We start from the raw sequence: 16,796 nt of genomic DNA, 5'->3' as shown, positions 1-16,796 counted from the left end.
TCACAGTGTACAGCGGGAGGCAAAGCAAAAGCCTCCCCTTCAGATTAGCGCCTCCAACAGTCGTGAGTGGTTAAGCGGGTTAAACTTCGCAAGCAAATAACCAAGGCCCATGAATGTATGTAGAATCCCATTTTGCATTTGAGTATATGTCTACTACCTCATATCACCTTTCTCGCGCTTCGTTCCTCCGCTCGACACAGTCGCTGTGCAGACAGTACCAGAACTGATAAGGAATGCGTTCCGCCTCTAGAATATAATGAAAAGTCCGCTTTCAAAGCGTCCATCGCACCATTCCACGTCTGAAGTGGCTGTGAAGTGCCTCCGTGACCTTCACATCTCCAGCTCTTTTTGTTCGGTATTACTTGCTGATGGCGCTGTTTTTTCGTCCCTGTCCCGTACGATGTTACTTATTGCACTTCTCATAAACACCAAAAGCGTAGGATAACAGAAACGTCCCTTCTTAAACGTGACAATTGCGCCTTGCGCTGGTTTCATTCGCTGCTTGTCGACCTATTGTGGCATTCCGCTGTTTACGTTTTCTCTTTTTTTACCAAGAAAGCGCAATAAAATCGTATTTCCGATAATCGCACATGCCTCAAGTGGTTCTTGTGCTTCGGTCTCGAAGGGCAACACATCTTTTTTTTTTTCGTTTACTTACATTACTTCGTGATTTGAAGGGAGCTGAGCTAGCTACGCGGCAGAATGCAATGCAAGCAGAAATGAGATAAAGCCTGTCTCCGAGGATGTCTCTGATATTACTGAGACATCTTTACTGAGTTTCCTACTACCATATCGTGTTTACAACACAGCGGGGCTTGCAACGCGCGATTAAGCGCCGCAAGCAACGCGACTAGTGTGTTTGCTTTATTTACAATTGTGTGCATATTTATCTTTCTAATGAGGTTCCAGTCACGTAACCGACATTCCTTTACTTATTATAATATGTCACCGCAACCCTGCTTTCACTAAAACATAAATCGGAGTGCAGCCGAAGCGCAAAGAACTGAACTCTTCGCCAAACATGTACAGCGGTGAGCACTGTTAGGGTGAACACGCGAGCGCGTGGCTGACGGCACTGTCAGCGCCGCGCAACAGCCATCGTTGGAAACATTGCACATGCGCAGCATGTGTTTTTCGATACACTCTTTCCACCGCGCCCACTACGTCCTGAAGACACTTGTCGTGGATACGCTTCCGTGCGCGCGATGAAAAGATTATTTCGTAGAACGCATGATGCGCATGTGCAATGTTTCAAGCGATGACCGTTACGCAGCGCTGACAGTGCCGTCGGCCACGCGCTCCTGTGTTCACCCTAAGAATGCTCACCGCTGTACGTTCCTAAATCGTCTGCAGCGGTCCGATAATCTCAACGACCGCCATGTTGGATGTACAGTCGCGCCACCTATAGGCCGTGAAAGTTGCGAATAGATTCAAAGTCGATGGAGGGCCGTCAAAAGGATCTTGGCGCGTTATGCAGGTGTATTCAGAAGCTAAGGACCAATACGATCAGAAGTATTCAACAAAAAAGGACCGATAAAATCGACAGAGAAGAAAAAGATGACTTACGCCTTCGAGTCATACGGCAAATGCATAAGGGACCGTGCGATTTTTTCCCCTTTCTTCTAAGAACCCTTCTTGGGTTCGCCACCCGTTGTATATATATAAGAGGGTGGAGGTGGCGACGCAAAGCTCCACACAGATTTCTTTTGCCCTGTCCACCTCCACTGATGACTGACACCAAGTTCTGTTTTTCGAAACTTTAACTGTCGATGCCACAATACAGTGCGCCATTTTTGTCCACCCAGGCCACTGGTACGAGCTCAAGCGACGTTCATACAAGCAAGTGTCCACAGTCATGGCGCCTCGAGGACTTCGTCGAAGCAGCTTCAGTTTTCCCCTGGCCGCAGCCGTCGTCCTCTTTCTGGCCCTGTCCACGGCGCACCGCGTGGAGGCCAGGTCTGCTCACGTGGTATCCCACGTGGCATCCCACGTGGTGCACGAGCCGCTAGTCGCCGCGCGCCAGGCGGGTGCGCCGACATCGGCCGCCGCGGACTCGCTGGCGCCGACCACGACCGAGCTGACCGAGGAATTCGACGATGACGACGACGGTGGCGCCGCCGTCGCGGTTGGAGCCAACGCCAGTGAAGGCGGCGCTGGCGGAGCCGCTGACGATGCCGACGAGGAGGGCGAGGCCTCTCCTACGGAGGAAGGAGCTGCGTCGACGGACGAGCCTACCGCCGCGCCAACAAGACCGAGGTAATGTGTACGGGATGGAATGAGATTCCCTTGCCATCTGCAATCCGCCTTTTAACAGCAGAAATGCTAAAGCTTTTTGTTTGTCCGTATCGCGTAGACCGGAAACGGCGCCTGGCTATGACGTCAGTGCGCGTTGCCGAGCAATCACTTGGCAAAGATGTGCCTCGTTTCGCATAGAAAGAGAAGGGGCCGGAAAGGGAAGTAAGAGGATGTGAAGGTGAGGAGAAAGGAAGAGATGAGAGGGTAAAGAATTGCATAACCATGTATAGTATGGTATAGCAAGCGGTGGGAAAGGGAAGTGAAGTTGAGGAGGAGTGATGTGAGGGTAAAGCATAGCATAGTCTTCTATAGTATAGTATAGCGAGGGTGAGGGGGAAAGGAGGAGAGTAAGGACACCAGCTCCACTGTTTCCGTGCGTAACTGCCACAAATTTTTTTCGCACGATGGCAAGGCCTATGCGCCCTTCCCCTAATGGGAATGTCGCGAAACGCTACCGCAGGGTCTCCGCATATGGCTTTTGATCTCGGAGGCTTTTGTTGTGGTGATCCCGGCTGTCCCGGATTAGCCACAGAACTCCGCCGCCTAACCAAGACAGCAGAGAGGAGCACAGGAAAATGAAAAACGCGAAATACGGTAGTGCATTGCATTGGACAGTGCAGGTGAAAGGGCACCCTGGAGAGTGGCTAATGCACCTAAACAAAAAAATCAATAAATTATTGTAAAGATTCATTGTTACACATACTGTGGACACTACTTGGCATATAAACAAAATATATCGTCGCAATGCATACGTGTAGATAGGCTGGTTTATTTGTTAGACACTACCTGTTGTCTGTTTGCTTCATTAGAAAGTGTTATTGTGTATTTTGGTCATGCTGGTTCAATGAAATTTTCTGAAACTTGCTATGTTAACACCTTTTTCCCCTTACAGCACAATGTAAAATAATTTATAGCGACAAACGATTACGTAGGTCCCTGCAGACGCCGTCAGAATGTATGGCATCACGGCGAGCTGGTGCAGCAATTTCAAGGTGGCGTCGCCACCTGTATTTTCTTTTTGCGCATCTTCTCGCATACCGAGCGTTCTGCTTTCAGCACTATATTGTAATTTACTAATCCGAGAACGATCGTTTTTTGTCCTTTAAGAATATCCCGCGTGCACAGAACTGCGTTCAGACGCTTGGGGAGCTTTAGCGTTAGTTTCATCCAAAATTCCCTTCATGCAAGCAAGCGCATTTTCGCAGCGCTGACTAAGTGCTCTCGAGCTGGCGTTATACAATTCACATTGACAATGATATTGGACATTAGTCAATTTTTGCTGCCAGATTTCTTAAGTAAATCTCCCTTGTTCTGACTTCTTTTTTGTGTGCCCCTTCCTATGTATTTTTGTACAGCCTATCCAACGCCTACCCACCCGTTCGGGCCTCAACACCCAAGGTTGAAACTGAACTACCAGTGCTTACTAGTCCGAGCACCACGAGCTCCACGACTACAACTACAACCACTACGACGACGACAAGGCGTCCCACGACCACTACACCGACGACGACGACTACCACGAGGCGCGCGACTACCGCGGCGGCAGTGGCGCCCCCTGCCGCGGCACCGGCGAGACCCAGGCGGCCTCCGACGACCTACTCGGCGCCCACACAGTCCCGATCGGACGACTCCGCGTGCCCGCGCCGTGAGGACATCCACCCATGCCAGTGCATTGAACTGCCGAGCAAAATCCCCGGTGACGTTGAGACTGTTGCCACGTGCAAGAACATCCGTAACCACCAGGTAATAAGCAACGCCCACTTGAAATGAGTTATAACGATTGCGAGGTTTACTAGCTTGAAATGTACAGTCGCACTCAATATGACTTGCAACACGGGAGCGTGTGGCCTTACGCGCTGCAACATCACGCACGGCTTCCACTAGCCCTTATTTCTACAACTAAACACGATTCTCTGATTTGGTGATGATCCCACATCAGAAAATGTCATTTACTTGTGGAAATGATGGCAAGTCGAAGCCATGCTCAACTTTCAAGCTCAAGAAGCCACGTGCTACCATGTTGCAAGTCATATTGAGTGCAATTGTGCAGGTGGGCTAGTTGGTGGATCATTATAGCATATAGCAGCACACACCAGGTGAAAGGACAAACACAAAACCAAAGGACAACACAAGCGCTGAACTGGCACGAGAAGAATGCTGACGCAAACACGCATACTTATGACGAGTGCTGAGATAATAATTGTTGGTGTTTTACGTCCCAAAACCAGGATATGATTGAGGGATGCCTTGTGGAAGGCTCCGGAAGCTTTGACCAGCTGGGTTGTTAACATGCACCCAAATCTAAGCACACGGGCCTCTAACATTTTGCCTCCATTAAAGCGCAACCACCGCGGCCGGGATTCGATCCCGCAACCTTCCGGTCAGCAGTCAACTACTAGACCACACCACGGCGGGTGACCAATGCTGAGAGTACCACTGACATTACGTGATAACTATTCACATGCCCTCTAAACCGTTGATGAGGAACACAATGACAACTCTCGGAACTCCATCGACAATTTACAGTAAAAACTGTTCCTACAAAGCATTTCTTGCGTCAGAGTGTAGAAACTGGGTGCTATGATTTTGCAATACACCGGCTTGCTCTGTTTCAACCTTTTGTGATTGAGTTTGTGAGGCTCTCAATTAAATTCTTGTGAATTTACTGTTTCACAGAAAATTTTGCTCCTGTTCACAGTAAATGCCCACAGTAAATTTTGCACTTAGGAGAGTTTCTTGTTGATATAATTGGTTCACAGTCATAAAAAATGGCTTGAATTGTCTGCTGCTTTTTGACAGTTTTAGCACCCTTCATTCTGCAATATTTTTTCCCCATTGTTAAGCAGTAAAACACCAGATCTACTTCCGCATTATGGTTTACTGCACAATCTTTTCAGAAGATTGCAACACAAGCTGCAAAGTATTTGTAAGCATACTTTATATAGTAGAAGGTTCCAGGGCTGACCCGCCGCAGTGCTCTAGTAGTTATGGTGCTCGAATGTTGACCCCAAGATTGCGGGATCAAATCCTGGCTGTGTCGGCCACATTTCGATGGAGGCAAAATGCTAGAGGCCCGTGCACTTAGATTTAGGTGCACATAGTACAACCCCAGGTGGTCGAAATTTTCTGAGCCCTCTACAGCGGTGTCCCTCACAATCGTACCATGGTTTTGGGATGTGAAACCTCAACAATTATTCCAAAGGTTCCATGGTTTGAGAATGACAGGCGAGATCCGCTATTTATGTACAGAAAGTTAAAATATGGAGGACGTAGGGATCAACATTTTTTTAATTACTTTGATCAGTGAGCGTAGCATAAGGTACAGTTTCCTTATCTGAAGTTAGAATAGACATTGCATTTCAACATGCTCTTTTTAATGTGCAGGTGCTCAGCGATGCCCTCAAGGGTTTCCAACATTATCGGATCAACTTCTTCGTGCTCGACAGCTGCAAGCTGCCCCCCTTCCCCAACGGCCTCTTTCACAATGTCGACGTTGAATGGATGGAGGTTCTTAACTCGACTGTGCAGTTCCAAAAAAACTTCTTCACTTGCTCCAAGGACTGCCTCTGAACTGTGTGCCGGTCATCTACTTCCGTGGAGTGCTGAGTCACAAACAATTTGCACCAGTGAACAAAGAGACTGTTTTGTTTATGAACACTGGGACAGTGGCTTGCAAAGGCCTCGAAAGGAAGTGTGTAGAAAGTATGGACCCCCAAAACCACAAGAAAACAAGCCGATGTGTCGTGCTATTGAGGTGCGAAGTGTAGTAGGTCACACGAAGAAGTGATGCTTCCTGGAGATCACGTTTATTTTTCGATGAAAAGCCAATCAGTCATAGCCAATCGTTTTTTGTACAACAAGCTATCAGGCCAGAATGGTTTTTTGTTTCCCTCCATAGGATGTTCAGCACATATGCACAAAACTACTATTTTCATTTTATTTCTATAAAGGTAAATATAAAAAGAGACCTGTGCTGACAGCTAGGTTTTACTATAAGTTTCTGGGACAGTTAGAACCTCGCAGTGCAAATGTTCTTAATTATAGGGATAATACACAATCGGCAGCAGGTAGCCAGCAGTGCCGTAAATGCTCATAATGCAAAATTCCCAAAACTGCGAGGCTTTTGAGTTTTAGATGTTTTCTAATGCCAAATTTGGTTTCTTAGCTGTAGGTATGTATATTTAAAGTGCAAACCGAGTGCATGTGAAATAACGTGCTGTCACTTAAACAAACAATCAACTCTCGGCATAATGGCCAAGAATAGAAAACTAATACTTATTATGACATGTCTTGGTATGATTACCCACGTCCTACATCAGCTACATACTTAAAGCTGTCGCAAATGACACATGTATATACTGCAAATTCAGTGCTCCTAATGTGGAAACTTGTGATGCATCTCCGTGCAAGGAGCCATGTTGGAAGTGATCAAAGATGATCACTGTCATTGTATTTTTTTCATAGATGGTTTTGTTTTTTGTGAGTTACCGGTTTTTAAGATGTGGCGAGTTGGACGTTGTGTTAAAGACAACCAACTAAAACCGCTTACACAAAGACTGCGACAGTTAAATTTTTTATAAAACATCAAGAGCCAAAGACTGGTTCATTGGTGTAGCTCTCTGAAAATTTACAGCAACATCGAAAGAATTTGTTTTTAACTGTGCACAACATTTTTCTCATCAGACTGCGAAAAAAATGTTGCCTTTATTTGCTCAGTAAGTACTTAAATGCTTGAGGTAATCTGTGCGGAAAATTTTTACGATATTCACATACACAAATTCAGTGCTGTAAATAGCTTTCTCTATTCTCTGTTCATCATCACAGCAAAATTAAGCTACACATCTTGCATTCCCATGTACAATTAAGTTCTGTTTTACAAGTTCTTGCCAAATGACCTATATGTCTGATCTACAAATTGTTCTGCGAGCCAACCTCAAACGTGGATAATGCTCAACACCATTTTTATCTGCAAATAAACATTTTCCAGTGTACAGATATGAACTGATTGATGAATAAATTATTCTTGTGTGCCAACACCCGTGCCTGGCACATGGCGTACCAATGATCTGCTGCTTTTTTCATATTTTGTGCATGTGCATTTTTGAGCTCAATCGAGTGGCATTACAATACTGTGCTCAAGATATTCATTAAAGTTTTTTGTCCTTGTTAACAAACGTTTCCAGCTCTTGTCTCTGTGTCTGCAACAACTGTTCATGGCTACTATAACTCACGATTTAATATCTTCAAGAAATGAACTACAGTGATGCTACCGAGGACTTCTCATTTGGAGCAATTTTTGGAGCAGCAAAATTTCCGTTTTGGAGCACTTTGGAGCAGATAATTTTGCATCTGGGAGCACTCTGGAGCAGCGAATTTTACATCCTGGAGTGCACTACAGAAGCATATTGCAATAACATTCAAGCACCGGAATATTACTATGGGCCTCTTATGAAGGCTAAAAATATTTCGATTCATTGCAAATCTCATGGAAAAAATCATCTCAGGAGAACTCCATACTTCACTCGCTAATGAAAAACGTAAGGGCTCATGCAGTTGAGTGTTCTGAATTAACCTCTTCGGCGATTATTTTCGACACTTGCATATAAACAGAATACCACATCAATAAAATTGCACTTCATTAAATAACACTCTAAATACGTCTATGTGGTTATCAGCAGACGTGGTAGACAAAAGCCGTGATGTACAGCAGTGCCTCAATGCAAAAGAGCCACACTGTCCCTAATGCATTCCCCTAAGAAAACTCCAAGGTGAAAGCCAGGTTCTTTTTCTTCTCGATCGACGAGTTGATCTTCCCCCTCCTTCTCTGCAAGCTATCCGCACCTCACCTGGTTTTGTGCTAGCTCCATGATCGGCGCACCGATTACGGAAGCAGTGTAAAGCGACGATGTCGTGATGGTGTCGTCACGCGACATCACGATATATGACGCCATGATGACGTCACAAGTTTTGACGATCTATGACGTGTGATTACGCCCATCACATGATTATTTTTTGCACCAATCGATTGACGCCACCGACGGTCAATTTTCGTGTTTGATAAAGCATCTGATGCTTTCGCATTAATATTGCGTATTGAACGTTAACAACCTGGCCTTACATACCAAACTGTCCTCCACCATGTCACCTCCTTGCCATGCGCGAAACAGCTTCGCTTATCATCCACTTCAGAGATTGAAATGGCTCAACTTTTTTTAAATGTTTATTGTGATAACAATTATATGGACGCTCTCCGCGGATTTTTGCCGTCGCCATTGCCGTAATTTTCTGCATAAAGACCAAATTAATAACATCACCACGTGCATTCTAGCCGCGGGTAAAAGCTCGCGAGCGCTGGCAACGAACGCGGCTGAAGCGTAGATTAAGCTAGCCGGCCGTCCGTCTCCGTCGCACGGACAGCGCATGAGATAACATCTCCCCGCGTGCGGGCCTGCCGTCGATTGCTATCAAACAGAGAGGAAACGCCCCGCCCGTCTATCGTAAGGAGCATGAACGGACGCCAGGGGAGCGGGGGGGGGGGGGGGGGCGAGGGGACCGCATCGTTCGAAGGGCTCAGTCGCTTGCGCGCGCGCCATCTCGAGGCATCAGGAGACGGCTCGTTAAACTTGCTGTGCTCTCAACGCTTACTTCAGGTTTAGAGAACTCAGAGAAAGAAAACGCTTCGGTTCCTGGAGCGGCCATATTCCCTTAAACCAGTGTTTTGTTGAGTTACGCGAGATCGAATCCAAATGAGTTAGGTACTAGCCTTACGTCGTTTAACAATACAATTTGTTGGTATCGCATTCATTGATTTGCCCTTAAGCGAAACTGAGTTGTTTTACCCGTCAGCTATTGACCACCGAAAGTGAGGGGCGGACGTGTAACATGGGGTAGCCGCTTCACTGTGGGCCGTCAGCGACGGGCCCGCTACTGACAGCTGCGTATTTGCGGCTGCTCCGACCAGGATATATGCTTTTATTAATGAGATGACATTTTTAAAAAGCAAGCAAAAAATTCGAATCGGAACCCTAGCACGTGAGCTCAAAAGGGCAGGGCCTTTTAGGGAGTATTTACCGCAGAGTGATTAAACTCGGACGTGCTGGTATCAGCAATTACGAAAAAGCTCTTCCGAATGAAGATCCATCGATAAAGTATATCTGAGGAAAAGTGTGAACGCGTTTCCACCGTTCGCGTGCCCTTCCATAAACGCGAAGCAAGGAAAATTCGATACTGTTCCATATATTTACTGCTAGCGATCCCATATTTCATTCCGCGATGTCCGGAAACAGAAGTGACAGACATTTTAGTAGCACACATGTAGTTATTACTGAACATTGCTTTCCTTACGTGCCGTGCGACGCTTGAAACGAGCTATCAGCAGCGTTTCTAGAACAGACGACGTCCGCCGATGAATCGCCGTCGCACTTTCTCGCTACCGAGAGGCCTAAATGTCACGATCCTCTGCGGAGAGCGCGTTTTGCTGTTGAACCGACTTGCTGAACAGAAGCGGCGTCGGCACCGTGCATGCCATCGTGGCTTATTCGGGACGCACGCGCGAGCGCTATTCATTCAGCGGAATAATTATTGGTCCATGGTAGCGACTTTGGCAGCCCCAAGATCAAGCTGCACATGTTCTGACGCGCCGGCCGTGCGATTGCGGGTGATAGACGCCCCCAAACCCGAGACTTTCGCGCAGTATGGCGCAATTTTCATCGATATTATCAGGATGGCGCAGTACATACAATTTGGCGCACTTTGGCGCAGGAGTGGAATCACTGTGAACACTAAAATTGTTTTGTTAACTGAAGGAGCATCTTCATTGTAGAGTGACAATAGACATACAGTGAGATGCTGTATTCTCTCGCGTATAAATCATGCATATAAGCTGCGACCCCAACAACAACCCGAGGAAGAATTAAAGGGACACTAAAGTGAAACACTAAATCAGTTGATATAGATACACTATTCTTTGAGAACTTCCGTTTCAAGAGACAATGAAGGTCTAAGTTTCGTTTATAAAAATCTCGCGTCAAAACTTCAGCACATAAAGGTCACGGTAATGTTACAGATTCCAAGGTCTTATATTGCATTTTTATTGTATTGGTTTAAGGGGGGACACTGCTCTTAAAATTTTTTTTCTCATTTCTTGATCCATTTCTTGATCAATTTTGATGATGCTTGGTGAGTTTATTATATTTGTGTGCTGATTTCCAAATATGCAATTATTTTTCTAGTATAACCAGTAGTTTTTAAAATACAATATATTTCATGTGCCTTTTGGGGAGGAAGATTTTCTTTTAACAGAGAGAGTTACAAAGTAAATCAGCACATCACAATAACCTGTAATCAGAACTGAGTGCAATGAAACAAAAACTGATGTTCTAAGCCCATTAGAACAAAAGTTATGGTATGTTGAACATTCACGAAGGAAATCGCAGCTTGAAATTGACGCACTCGTGAATGTTCAACATATTGTAAATTTTGTTCTGACGGGTTTAGAGCATCTGTTTTTGTTTCGTTGCACTCAGTTCTGATTACAGGTTATTGTGATACGCTGATTTACTTTGTAACTCTTTTTGTTTAAAAAAATCTGCCTCCCCAAAAGGCACATGAAATCTTTTGTATTTTAGGAACTACTGGTTATACTAGAAAAGTAATTGCATATTTGAAATCAGCGCACAAATATGCATAAACTCACCAACTATCATCAAGAAATGAGAAAAAAATTTTAAGAGCAGTGTCCCCCCTTAATGAGTTTTTTTTTTTAAAACTTCCTATTTAACTCTTTCAGTACGGCACCATCGGACATGAATGTCGATGACTCCAAATCTCCCGCAAAACGTAAAGCCCGTGCCTTAAAAACAACGAACGCCATCTTGCATACTCATTGACAACAGCTCTTTCAGTTTCGTTTGTTTACACTTTGCATGCCCCAGCCCCGCTACAAGCGAAACTTGAACAGACAGTGGTCTCGAGTTGGCCGAGAGACCCGCGTTGCAGGGTGCGTGCCCCTCGTAAGCCCACTGCTGTTTCGGGCACTTCGTCCACTTCTACTGCTGATTTTTTTTACCCAGCAGTGGGGATGACTCTAGTAACGATGCGGGATCATGTGATTTGGGTTTTGAGGAAGATGCGCCAGCTCAGATGCCTCTAACTTCGACAAGCGCTCACATGTCAGTTTCGTTTTCATCTTTGCACTGTATATAAAAAGAAATCGTGCTCCATACTCGTTGACTGTGGTTTTATTTTTGTGTTTAGCATCGCCTCAACAACATACGGCTAATATATTTCTCCAAATGCGCCGTGTCGTGTGAAGTTTTCATCCACAAAACAACTTGGTGCCTATGTTGAAGCAATACTGCAGATCAACAGGCGTCAACTATGATTATGCTGGATTTTTTCTTTTATTTGTTTTTTACGACTGAAGTTATCAAGAATTTGTGTGGCAACTCTAACGAATACTCTTGGATGAATATTTTGGCTAAAGAGACCTAATGTCTACGTGACAGCTCCTATGAGGAAGTCACCCCTACTAGAGATGCTGAAACTCATTCGGATGATCATCTACATGAGTGTTGTTAAAGTATTGTGACTTCATCTGTACTGGCGGACAACTAGAATATCATTGACCAAATCATTAGAACAAACAACTTTCTTAGAAAATGCATATATTGGTAGAAAATTGTTTTTTTTTTTCACTCTGCAGATATCCCATGCGTTACAGCTTTTCCTTCCATGAACACAGAAAACACAACTGAAAAGTCCCAGAACGTTCCAGAGACACCTATTGTGATGAATTGGCACTTATAGAAGAGGTGATTCAGCAGTTGTTTCAATATACTAAATTTGTGTAATGACAAGCCCCCCTCTCACCATTTTTTCACCGCTGGATGCCGCTCAACACCAACCGAAAAAAATGGAGAAAAGAAGAAATTGCAGGATTTTCTGTGAGGAAGCAACGACGAAGTAGAACAAACACCTTCTGTTCCACCTGCAAATTTCAACTTAGTTTCCTGCCTTCAAGTGACTGCTTTGCTGAGTGGCGCAGCCATCAAGGCCTCTAGACAGATGAGTTGTTGGAAACGATAGCTAAGGGAACCCGGAACGCTTTCTATATTTCAGAATTTCGAAAATAACTTTCTGGCTAAGCACACTGACTCACTTCCGTTGTGTTTATACTTTCCTGTGCATATTTCTTTTTTGTTGAATGGCCAAGTAAATTTTAAATAATTGTAATTCTCACAGCACTTCCCATATATAGATGAAAAGCCGAACTAATGAGCTACAATTTCATGTATAGCAATGCTAAATGTGTCCAGTTGTTCAAGAAAAAAAAATTATTTGTGGAAGCATGGAAATTAGCCATTTTTCATCCATAATGAAATTGTAAAGTCTCCAGTTCTTCCAGAAGAGATTGTTATTCATGTTTAGCTACAAAGAATTATGTAGTCACCAGAGGTTGGCATCAAAATCTAGGAAGTCACGGCGAGCTGGTGCAGGCACCTCAGGGTACTTTTGCCAACTGTAATTTATTCTTGCACATTTTTTCGCTTACGTAACGCTTTCCCATGTTGAGTGCTCCGCTATTGGTGTTGCGAAAGGGTAATTTACAAACCTGAAAAAAAAGTACCTTTCTCTTCAGTAGTTCAAAAGAAAGGCAGTAGAAAGGCTTACCATTAGACTGGCTCAATCCAATCACAGGATTGGATTGAGCTTATCTGTATCTCTGGCCAGAGTAGTTGAAGCCTTGAAGAAGACAAGTCTGCTTGTCGAAACCAATGAACCCCTGTTAACGAATTTTCTCTTTAGTCTCCCCTTCAAGGATATATATAGCCTTGTGTATTGCCGTGAAGCCACCATCCTTGCATTGCAGCGACGCCATCTTGCACACTGGAATTTTTATATAACCTGCTCTCCCCAATCTTAGCTTCATATATTCTGTATATTTTGCGCGGCTCATGCACATGAAAATATGGTATACACCTGCAGAGTGCATTCAGAACTCATATGGATAAACTGCACATAATTAGTCATATACTATATACATATATTATTCTTTTTCTTTCTATTCTGCTTCATGATACACTGATTTTAGGCTCGATACTGTATGAAGAACTAGGCTCATGGCCCATGGCTATTAACATTCTGAGGAGTTCCCTTTACATAGGTATGCACGTTTGTTCAATGCCACACAGGCTTCACAGCGATACGAAGTGTGTGGATTTTGGTAAGACATACCAAATGCATCCGCGGAGTTGCAACACTGGCTAGCACGGGTTTGCTATTTGTGTCTACCCGCTGTGTTTCCACTACACATGCTATAATAACTTGTGAGCCCGGCATTGCAATAGTTGTGTATATTATGGTCGATTAGCCATAATAAGAGTGGTCAATGACTGCGTCTAGTGCAGATGTACACAATTACCACGTGAAGGTTTCTGTGTGCAACGAAAACAAGTTTTTCTTGATTATGTAGCCGGTGTCCTGGATGGGTTGGTAGTTCTGCTTGAAATGTCATGGTACAACTGTCACTTGCAAAAACTGCATGTGCCATTAGTTAACACTTCACTGGGATGCACGCGTGTGCTGCGGTGAAGCACATAGAAGCGCAGTGATGGAAGTGGCTTTTCACTTTTTGGAGAAGATTTCAGAGCAGAAAAGGGCATTAGCATGTGCTTGCGTCTACTTTTGCATGGGCCGCAGTCGCGAACACAATGGCAGGGTCGCAGTGACAACAGGGTGGTGCGGCGGCAGGTGGAAACAGACGCATTGCGAAGGCCGTAAGACTAAACGCTCGCACGCCTTTCCAGTCCTCACTCGCACGCCTTTCCCAAGTTCTCATGCTTAGGACACTTTCCCGCATGGCGCCAGTGTATTGTGGCAAAAGTGACATTAAGACAGATTCGACACTGATTAGACCAAGGCCAGGCCAACATCGGTTGTTTTTTTTTCTCCCTCAGTCAGTGTGCAACTTTTAGTGCATGCGGTTTCGCTAGTTTGGCCCTTTTGTAAGAAGGCAATTGGCTTTATTTACGATTTTAAGTTACATAAAAATGCGAATCTACAGCTAGAAGCAACAAAGGCAGCAGATACTTCCAGACACGGACAAAAGGAAATTTTGAATTAACCGAATTTGTGCAGTGGGGCAGATTGAATTAAGCGGCTTTAAAATACCCTGAAAACATAGCGAGCAGACCAAAAATTCCAGGTTTCTTTCAATAAAAAAAAAATTGGGGGACCCTTAAGCTTCACCTCTAAGAGTCGAACGCGACAGCGAAATGCACACACACGCCCACAAACACGCATGTACACACAAACCTACTGTCGCCTTCCTGATGGCTAGCCTACCTTCACTTCTCGGTTGAGACTCAAACTGTGCTGCAAGGAAATCCAAAGTGCAAACGTCCTCCAGCTCCTATCTTTACTTGCACCTACCTTGAAATTTCGCTCACAGCCAACGCTGCTTCTTCGCTTACAACCAAAGGCGCCGCCACCGCCACTGACACTGGAATTTCTCTGAAACGAGCTCTTCAACGCTGTCACACTAAAAGTTTGAATTATCAAGAGTCTACTGTACAAAAAAATGATAAAAACAGTGCGTTCTGAAAAAGTACTCCATCCGTAAAAGTGATGTCGTGCTTTGCTTTACCGTGTTCTCAAGACTTTACCCGTTTTAGACAAGCACTGCTGGTTCATGCCGAATTGTCCTCAAACTGTCTTGAATGAGCATAGCTTGTCTGCTTGAAGTATCACTCTATGAGCGTTTTGAACAATACACACATTTGCTAGCTAGTTTGAGTGTCGCTTCACAGATGGGAACCTCGACCTGGCAATTTCTTTTTACATCCAAGGTTTGATTTTTTTCTGGCAACAGGTGTTTTGAAAACGGAATCTGGTGGAGGCGACGCGTGTGTGGTTGGTCCGTCGTCATAGAAAAGCTTCACATCGACATTACAATGATCAAAACTGACCGGTTGCTGATAATTTTCAAGGAATGCTCTTCTTATGTTTTTTATAGCATGGGAAAAGCCCAGGTAGCTGGCCTTTTCCTGAGACAAAATAAACGTCATTATGCCAATTCGACTGTAGCTGCAGCCAAATTTTCTTAATACAAGCTTCCTTTTTTTCGAAGGATATATTCAATATGAAACTTGGCACCTGCCTTTGCGTGACACTGGAAAGACATGCACACAGCACAGGCTTGACTTAGAACACCTCCACGGTTAAAAGTAAGGGTTTTGGAGACAGAACCTTTCGATGGAACAATACTGTCAAACGGTGAAGCCCCCCCAGCGCTGTTTCATTCCATCAATCACAGCACAGTGCTTCAACGCACCAGACTGGCACTCAACCAATTCACGCACACTATGAAAACGTGCACGCAATACGTTGAAGGTACTCACGTGGGGAGCTCAGATATGAGTGGTCCTTTTCGGTCCTGTATGGAGTGGTCCGGCATGGTGCCCATGTACAGCTTGTTCTTCAGTACCACGTAGCTCTCTGCATGGAGCCAAAACACACGTGTTATGCTCAGCCTAAAACCCCACTTGTGTAAAGACGGTACAGTCAGTTCCTACCCCTATGCACCTTACGCATAGCCAACAATTCAGGGCTGTGAAGTAGCCTTTACTAAATCTAGTTCGTCAGACATGCCCATCAGGGATTCAAGAATGCATGACATGAAAGACACGCAGACGATAACGCACAAAATATTTACCATGTGTGCTGGGGTTTTCATTTCTCGTGACAAATACTCCTTTTTCACACTGCAGCATTCTCTGTTACTCATGCACGAAAAAGCTGAAGTGTTAATAATACCCACCAAAAAGCACTTTTCATCACAGTGGTGCCGATCATACTGTGGAGCTACTCTGCAAGTGTCCATCTAACAGAAATATCTACTTCAACCTGATGTCATCACAGTGCACTCAGCTGCTGCAAAAGGCAGCAAGACACGATGTAACCACAAAGTTGCATTCAACGCGAGGCCACGTTAAGCCTAATTCAAGAGCTAACATGATCACAAATCTCAGTTAATGCATGGCCTCCCAGATTCGTGGGGCAAATAGCAGATCTCAGGAGGCCGCATTCGCCACACTCAAGCTCATTCCGTTCCACTCAATTGTGTCGAGAGTTGTGGAAGCTCCGTACAATCAAAATGATGTTGCGGAAGAAGAACCGGGAACAGGGGCCACGCTGTTTGTCAAGCTCTGACCTGTCCATAGCGGCTAAAATGAACAGTCCACTGAAAGGATGGACGGATGGATAGACTAAATGGCCAAGCTTCGGCACCCTGAGGCACCGGCATCCACACTCAGGATGCCGATGACACTGGCAGCTTGAGTCACCGCAGAAACCTAAAATGTCAGGTCCGTAGACGAGAGCAGGGCCTTCCAGTCCTCCCAGCTTGAGATCGCAGGCTGTCCCTGGACAGTTTGAGAATAGCTCCCACGGATCTGTTTTGACCAAATAGGCTCATTTAATGTCACCTGTGCTAGTTATCA

General features: G+C 44.9%; 2 protein-coding genes across 2 annotated transcripts in view; one reads left to right on the top strand and one right to left on the bottom strand.

Moving 5' to 3' along the window:
• LOC119402201 (uncharacterized) overlaps positions 1-7,477 on the top strand; it is a 30,158-nt gene extending 22,681 nt beyond the window's left edge. The window contains exons 2-4 of the mRNA XM_037669327.2: positions 1,806-2,256; positions 3,651-4,038; positions 5,680-7,477. Of these exons, the coding sequence (XP_037525255.1) occupies positions 1,856-2,256; positions 3,651-4,038; positions 5,680-5,865 (975 nt within the window). The 5' untranslated portion in view covers positions 1,806-1,855 and the 3' untranslated portion in view covers positions 5,866-7,477. The remainder of the gene's footprint in view (positions 1-1,805; positions 2,257-3,650; positions 4,039-5,679) is intronic.
• The window catches only part of LOC119402202 (PIH1 domain-containing protein 1), a 94,241-nt gene that overhangs the window by 43,813 nt on the left and 33,632 nt on the right, over positions 1-16,796 (bottom strand). The window contains exon 5 of the mRNA XM_037669329.2: positions 15,696-15,792. Coding sequence (XP_037525257.1) covers positions 15,696-15,792 — 97 coding nt within the window. The remainder of the gene's footprint in view (positions 1-15,695; positions 15,793-16,796) is intronic.

This window comes from Rhipicephalus sanguineus, chromosome 8, assembly GCF_013339695.2.
Source record: "Rhipicephalus sanguineus isolate Rsan-2018 chromosome 8, BIME_Rsan_1.4, whole genome shotgun sequence".
Taxonomy (NCBI): Eukaryota; Metazoa; Arthropoda; class Arachnida; order Ixodida; family Ixodidae; genus Rhipicephalus; species Rhipicephalus sanguineus.
This window is presented reverse-complemented; position numbering and strand designations above follow the sequence as displayed.